The sequence below is a fragment of the Arachis ipaensis genome, chromosome B8 (assembly GCF_059453495.1).
Source record: "Arachis ipaensis isolate K30076 ecotype BB chromosome B8, ASM5945349v1, whole genome shotgun sequence".
Lineage (NCBI taxonomy): Eukaryota > Viridiplantae > Streptophyta > Magnoliopsida > Fabales > Fabaceae > Arachis > Arachis ipaensis.
The window spans coordinates 12,242,719-12,250,925 of NC_142443.1; the positions used below are offsets into that span (position 1 = coordinate 12,242,719).

Sequence of the window (8,207 nt, forward strand, 5' to 3'; positions counted from 1 at the left end):
AAAAAATATGTATTAAAATAAAATATTTTAATTTGAATTTATATTAAATACATATTTTTTTTAATACAAACATATTTTTTAAAATAGTACATCTTTTGATTATATTAAATACAAAAATATCAAATGATTTTAACCTTGATTTTTTTAAAAATAATCTCTAATAATTTTATTTATTATTATTATTATTAATTACATAATAATATTATACCATGATTTTTTGTATTTTCTAGATAAAAATAATGATAAATTTATTCATTAGATTCTTATATATATATATAGTCACTCAATAATAATAATAATAATAATAATAATAATAATAATAATAATAATAATAATAATAATAATAATAATAATAATAATAATAATAATAATAATTAATAAAATTATTAGAGATTATTTTATAAAAAATTTAAGGTTAAAACCATTTGATATTTTTGTATTTAATATAATCAAAAGATGTACTATCTTAAAAAATATGTTTGTATTAAAAAAATATGTATTTAATATAAATTCAAATTAAAATATTTTGTTTTAATACATATTTTTTAATATAAACATATATAATTTTTTTTACATAAGACATCTTTTGATTATATTAAATACAAAAATATCAAATAATTTTAACTCTGAATTTCTTGTAAAATAATATCTAATAATTTTATTATTATTATTATTATTATTATTATTATTATTATTATTATTATTATTATTGAGTGACTATATATAATATATATATATATATATATATATATATTATATAAGAATTTAATGAATAAATTTATCATTATTTTTTTCTAAAAAATACAAAAAATATAGTACAATATTATTGTGCAATTAATAATAATAATTATTTTATTTTATTTTATTTTTGGACGGGGGACTATTATGTCTAACAGAGAGAAACGTTGGGGATTGATTTGTACATTAGTTTTTCTTGGGGACTAAAATGTCCGTTTTTAAAATCTTTGGAGACTGATCTGGGTAATTACTCTACCGAAAAATGAACTGGGGATTGATTTGTCTGCCGGAGTAAAACCTTGGGGACTGATCTGTGTATTAATTTTTCTTGGGGACTAAAATGTCCGATTCTAAAATCCTTGGGGACTGATTTGGGTAATTACTCTTGATAAAATACATTTAATATAAGAAGATACACTATGCAAAACAATTAGATATAGGATTTTAATTTGATCTTTTGTAAATATGTTTGGAGAAATTAAATTAATTTTCTTTCGAATTAAGAGTTTGTTTAGGTAAATTTCTAAAAAAATATATTTTTTAAGTTATTTTTTTAAAAAAATTTTATAGAAAAATTTTTTTTATTTATCAATTATGTTTGAGTATAACTATATAAAAGTATTTATTTATTTATTTATTATGTAAAAAACATCTTTTTTTAAAAAAAATCTTTTAAAAAAAGATGTAAATTGTAACTTCATAAAAAAAGATAATTTTTTTATTTTTTTAGTGTTTTTATTTTTAATACTAGAAATTTATCAAATATACAAAAAAAATTTATTAAAATTTTTTTTTTTATCAATTTAATAGCGTTCAAACAAACACCTAGTAAGCAAATCGGTAGACACTAAGTGACTTTGGTACTTTTTATTTACTTGGATGGCTGAAAATTTGGAGAAAAGTAGAAAACAAATAAAAAAAAATAAATCAAAATTTCCCTTGTATTTTACCTATGTGTTGTAAATAATTATCGAAATATAAAAAAAGTTGAATCAAATGCATTAATGAAAAATATGTAGATTTCCGTATTCAGAGTTAATCTAGAGAGAATTACAGTATCATTCATTTGTTTTGAAAATTTCATCAAAAGTTATTTTTCCTTCGCCCGAAAAAAATGATAGTTTAGTCTAGAGAATAAGGCACGATGAGTTCACAATCCAAAGCACAGGTAGCACACTCCTGACATTTGTGTGTGTCACTTCCTATTGCATCACATCCACGATTTAGCAAGGCTGTACCAACAATTTTAAGAATGTTTAAAATGGGGCTTTAAATGGAAAACGATAGGTACTAATATATTATCTGTCAATTTATTGTTAATAATAATTAATTATTATATTTTAGTATATATAAAAAAATACATCTAAAAAATATATCTATAAAAATATTTTTATTAAACACAATCATAAAAAAGACATTTTTATTAGACACATTTATAAATATATTTTCATTAAACATCGGTATAAATAAGAGTTAATAGAAGTTGGCAGAAATACTGTTGGTAACGTAGCGAAATTGTTAATTATAATCCGTGTCCATGGACATTAAGATTACGTTTAGAAAGAAGATTAAAACTAAAAGATTGAGATTGAATTAAATATTTGTATTATATTTAATATAAAATATATTAGATTGAATTACATTTTAATATTATATTTGGTTTAAAATAATATGGAGATTGGAGGATGAATTTAGAATTTAAAAAGTTAAATAAAAATTTTTTGATTAAAAAAATATTATAAAAATTTCAGTTTCTATTCTTAAAAATTTTAGTCACTTGTGTTTTTATTCTCTGAGACTGTGTTTAGAGCAAAAACTAAGACTGGGAGACATTTTTGAGACTATATTTGGAGCAGAGACTTGGGAGATAAATATTGAGAAACAGAAATTTAATTAAGTCTCTATATTATGTTTAATATAAAATATATAAGACTAAGTTATATCTTAATATCCTATTTGATTTAAGATAAATACACAGGCTAAAACAAACAAAATCACCTAAATAACCCTTTTTACCTATTCACCCTCACCCTCACTGCACCCATTCTTCCCTGTCCACCATTGGAGATTGCCCGCTGTGAGATATATTTTTAAAATATGTGAAAATCTATTTTGAAGAGTTACATCTCTTCATAGAGTTGTGACTTATTTAAAAGTTATGCCTGTTAAAAGGTTGCAACTATTTAAAAAGTTATGTCTGTTAAAAGGTTGTAACTATTTGAAAAGTTGTGCTAGCTGCATGCTGCATGTACTTCGTATCTATAAATTTTTCTCATTTCATTATTGCTAGACAATCCATCTCAACACTTTCTTTATGCGCAAAAGGATGAATAGAGAATATTATTCTGTAAATTATCATTTAGTGTAAAGCTTGATAGTGTGAGTGCATAAACAAGTCAAGTATTCTTCATTGTATTCTACAGGAAATTCGCCAGTAACCCATTTTGCATACCATTGTACATTGGTGGGGCGAATTAAGCCTAAAGGAAAGTGTGTGTAACACACGCCTTGAAAAATTGCGCTATTTGATTCACTATCCCCTTCTCTCATAATTCACAATCTTTTCCTCGCATTCATTCCTTTTCGTCGCGTTCTTCCTCTCATCGCCCTTCCTCACGTTCATCCCTCTTCATCGCATTTTTCCTCTCGCCACCGGTCATTCTCGCTGCCTCGCTGTCAATCATTCTTGCTGTTTTGCATTCACTGGAGCCGTTCGTCAGCGCGTCCCCTCCATTCCTTGTTCGGCAGTGACATTCATCATATGCATTTATGTGACATTGTTTGGGTGTGTATATTGTAATTGGTTTGTCTATGTAAATAATTATGTTTAATTGCTAATTGTTATACTTGATGTAACTGTTTTGATTGTGTTTGAACTTCTTTACTTGTGTTTGTGACTGTAATTGGTTGGATGGTAGTGGATTGGATGTTGATTGAGTTGTTTGGGTCTGAGGCCGTGATTGCTTATGTGATGGGCCGGAGGCTGTGATTGGATTGTTTGTGGTTTAGTAAAGTATGAAAAATCAGTCTGGTTCATTATAGACTTAATGAACCTATGTTTGGAATAGGTTGTTCATTCATACTGTTTAGGAAAAATTTTTAAGATTTTTATAACAAGGAAAAAGGTTTCTAAATTTTTGGGTATTTAACTGATTTCTCTTTTAAAAAGGATTTTGGATTTTGAATGTTGAACATTTGGTTTTTGAAAAGGTATATAAGACGAGCAATGATCACTGTACTTTGAAAACAGTTCTATTTTACGTATCTTATTATAGCAATTCTTTAGCCCTCTAGTGAGAACCAGCGAAGACGATATTCTCACTCCTCTACAGATTTTTCCTTTTCAATATATGGACGAAGAAATCATAAAGAGTTTATTTTATCCTCTATTTACCTAATATATTGTATTGTTTTAAATATTATTTCTTTTCCTTACCTCTATTCTTGTAATTTTGTAAGAGGGATAGAAATTATGATATGCAATATTTTTGTAAGTTAATACTATATATATATATATATGATTTGTAAGTATTGTACCTGGATTGTATGCATATATCTATGCTTTTAACAAAAGAAAGTCTTTCTGTACGAGTTATACGGTTTTAAGTTTTAAACAGACTCTAAGCATGTCATTTTGATACATCTGTCCCCAATTCTTCTCTTCTCTTTTCTGATTTTAAAATCCTCTTGTTTGAGATTATTGAAATTATTGAATCTGATTTTAGAATTTGTTTTTGAGATTGTTGTTTTTGTGAGAAATGATAAAAGATAAACTTAAAATATAAAATTTTTTATGAAGACATTTTAAGAAAGAAATATTAATAAAATTTTCTCTATTTTATGAAAGTACTAAAATGATTAAAATCTCATGTCTCTATTTTATGAAAGTACTTAAATGATTAAAATTTTGTCTTTTAATTCCAACCCAATTCTCTAGTCTCAATCCCAATACCCAATACCAATACTACCTAAAGGTACCGAATAAATTGAAATTTTATGTTCCGAAATTAATTTCAGTCTCTGATCACCAAATACAATACTCATCAAATACAATACTCAGTCCTAATCCCGTCTCTAGTCTCCAGAGTCCTAAGAAACAGTCAGAGAGCTGGTCACGGAATTTTGGTCAGACATACTTTGCATGGCGCATGTCTGAATTCAGATGCACAGACCATCGGACCAAGTCACCCCATACAATAAATAAATAAAATAAATCTGTAGAGAAATCGAAGTAACTTAGGACCAGGTAATACAAATTTGGACAAAAGTAATTTTCATTAGAGAGCAACACATTGCAACCAAGCATCAAGCAAAAACAGCGGTCTTCAATAATTTCAACCAAATGGTCGAGCAAAAAACTAGACAAATTATAAGCTCCAGAAATATAACAACCAATTTAAAATTAAGTCTGCGAAACTATGATTTCTAAATACCGGGTCCTTATCTTGGGAGGAACCTCAACCACAATCATTTCTTCCAAGTTATTCAATGCATAGGAAAACCAACATAGTTGCTCCATATCTCCATATAGTTCTTTTCATCATTATCTGTATATTAGCCTCCGCCAGATCCGTATTTCTTTCCGAACAGGATCAGCTGTAGCTTATCGTAACCAGCAAGCACTCCAGCACCTGCCACAGCACGTAGTATATTCGCACCGGCACCTTTGAAGAGTGACTTGGTACCCTCTTTAGCAACAATCTGTTTGAATGCATCCAAAGAGCTGTTGTATTTCACAGCTTCTCCTGATGTCATCATCATTCTTCTACGCACAGTATCAATGGGATAAGAGGCCAAACCAGCACCTATTGTGATTCCCCAACCCAAAAGGAAACTAGCGAGGAAACTATCCTGTTAACAAGAAGTATAACTGAAGTAAGTAAATGAAAAAAATACAATCATAATCTAAGTAGAATGACGAAGAATCCCAATTTGAATTTTAATAAAGTTTGTTAGTCATGATAAAATAACTTCTAAACTATGTTATTAAAAAAAATTATTAGGCCTAAGTATCAACGACAGTAGCAAAATCACAGGGCACTCATGTAGCAAATATATCTAGCTAAATTATCTATATCACACAAAACGAAAATTGAAAGTCTCAGATGAAGTGTGGCGTAAATCTATAAAATACAACAAACCAGATATTAAAGACCAATTTTTACAAACCTGCATACCACCAACCAGAACCACTGGTTTCAGAGAATCATACATTCCGAAGTAAAGACCACGGTACACTATAATTCCAACACATGAGATGTTGAATCCACGATAGAGACCAGCAACACCGTCAGACTTAATGGTCTTCCTGTAAACATCAACCAATCCATTGAACTGCCTCTCCCCACCCTTCTTAGCAGCCTTAGCATCATTTGCCAGACGTGTTCGGGCATAGTCTAAAGAATAGACAAACAAGAGGGAGGAAGCCCCAGCAGCTCCACCAGATGCCAAATTCCCAGCAAACCACTTCCAGTAGCCATCTTTGTCTTTTTTAAAGTTGAAGAGCCTCTTGAAGTAATCCTTGAAAGCAAAGTTCAATGCCTGGAAGAGGAAAACAAGAAATAAGATCTTCAAAATAAAATAACATTGTATAACAAAGTTACAACTACAAAAATGGAACAAAATAAACCACAATAAACAATCTAGCTAGGCTATATTTTGTCGTTAAGTGGAGATAAAAAACCACCTGTGTAGGAAAGTATCTGATAACGTTAGCAGTATTTCCTCTCCAAAGGGAAATAATTCCTTCATCCTTCATAGTTCGAGCAAAACAATCACCGATTCCCTTGTATGGTTCAGACAACCGACCAGTTTTGAGCATTTCATCCTGATTTTGAATGAGCAATTTAACTCGTTCAATTGGAGCAGCAGCCGTCTTAGATACAGCAGCAGATACTCCTCCCATGAGAAAATCCACTAAGAAACCAGATGCTCCCTTTTCAGCCGGAGCGTGCACAGTAAATGGATATACAGGTGCAAGAGAAGCCAAGCCTGGAGCCTGCATGCCCCCATTGATGTGACTACCACTGTTGGAATAGTTTCTGGATGCAAGCCTGGACACAAGATAAGATTGTCCAGCTAACTTCTGAACTACTGATGGATGCTGCAGCTGCTTCTGCTGTGGTTCCGCCATGATTACAGTTTACACGGTGACCTATAATTCATATACAATTAACCATAAGTAACAGCAAAATCGGAGGGGGAAAAACTAACAACACGAACACAAACACAAGAACAAATGCATCTAGCCTTGAAAACGTGCAATGCTTCATACGCAGCATATGCACATATATATTATAAGTAGTTATACATAAATTCCACATCATTAACAAATTAATATTAGTATTTAGTAATAACACGTAAATATAAACAATTCTCGTTTCATAGAGCTTTACCATGATTAATACGCTAAGCTTATGAATTATGAAAGTATTATATACAAAATTCAAAATCACTACATAAGAGAAACTGCAGCACAATGAGAGAATTCCAACGTCTCGATCTGAAACTAGAGATTCAAAATTTACAAAAACTAACATGGCAGAAGCGATTTCAGTTTGGGATCTCGCTTCACTCGCTAAGATAGCTACTACAAAATCAAGTCAAACATACAAAACTCAAAAACGACGGTTCATACGCGAGTGTGTAAGTTCTAAAAATCGCTAACAGCCGACTAACGAGATTAAATTCATAACAAAATGCAAAAACAAAAAAAAAAACAGTATAGTAAAATTCAGTAGCAGAGTATGCGGTAGATCCATGGTATGTAAAAGCAGATCTTGAAAATGAGAATGAAAAGAAAGAGAAATGGATGCTTAATGTAAGGGAGAGAGGTACCCGAAGAGGGCGCCGAGTGAAGGTTGTTAGTGTCGTCCTCAGATCGTGAGGAACGGGGAAGAAAGAATACGCTGAGACTGGCGCCGTATAAATGGGAGGAGCAAGAAGAAGAAGAGTGAGAGTGAGACAGTGTGAGACTAGGGTTACTTTAATGACTAATTTACCCTTACCCTCTCTCTTTAATTACCATTCGTCGTCATTGACTACCATTTTTTCTTCTCTGATGGCTCATGCCTGAAGCCTGATCCACGCCAAAAGTCAAGTCTAGTAACGGTCAATCCTTATCCAATGGTAGATAAATACCTTTTTTTTTTTATGCATATATTAGGATGGATAATGTATCTATCTATCTATTCTTAATATATAAATTAATGTAAGTTTCCATGTCCTGAATAACATAAAATTATATAAAAAAAATTATTAAAATTTAAATAAAAAATATATATAGTAATTATTATTATAAATATTTTATAATTTAAAAATATTAAAAATAATTAATATTTATTTTAATCAATTTGAATTAGTTAAATAGTTATCTCATTTGTCTGCTTAAGCAAGTATTTAGAGTTCGAATCTCACCCTTAATAAATAGAGCATCAATATGTCGTGGATTAATTCTCAACTTACCGAGT

General features: G+C 29.7%; 1 protein-coding gene across 1 annotated transcript; it reads right to left on the minus strand.

Annotated features, from left to right (window-relative positions):
- Positions 1-4,994: 4,994 nt before the first annotated feature.
- Positions 4,995-7,858, minus strand: LOC107612363 (ADP/ATP translocase 3, mitochondrial). The gene is made up of 4 exons (XM_016314113.3): positions 7,576-7,858; positions 6,425-6,892; positions 5,908-6,279; positions 4,995-5,589 (listed from the first exon to the last, which is right to left on the minus strand). Exons 2-4 carry the CDS (start codon positions 6,869-6,871, stop codon positions 5,293-5,295), a joined length of 1,116 nt encoding a protein of 371 aa, XP_016169599.1. The 5' UTR covers positions 6,872-6,892; positions 7,576-7,858; the 3' UTR covers positions 4,995-5,292.
- Positions 7,859-8,207: the final 349 nt, after the last annotated feature.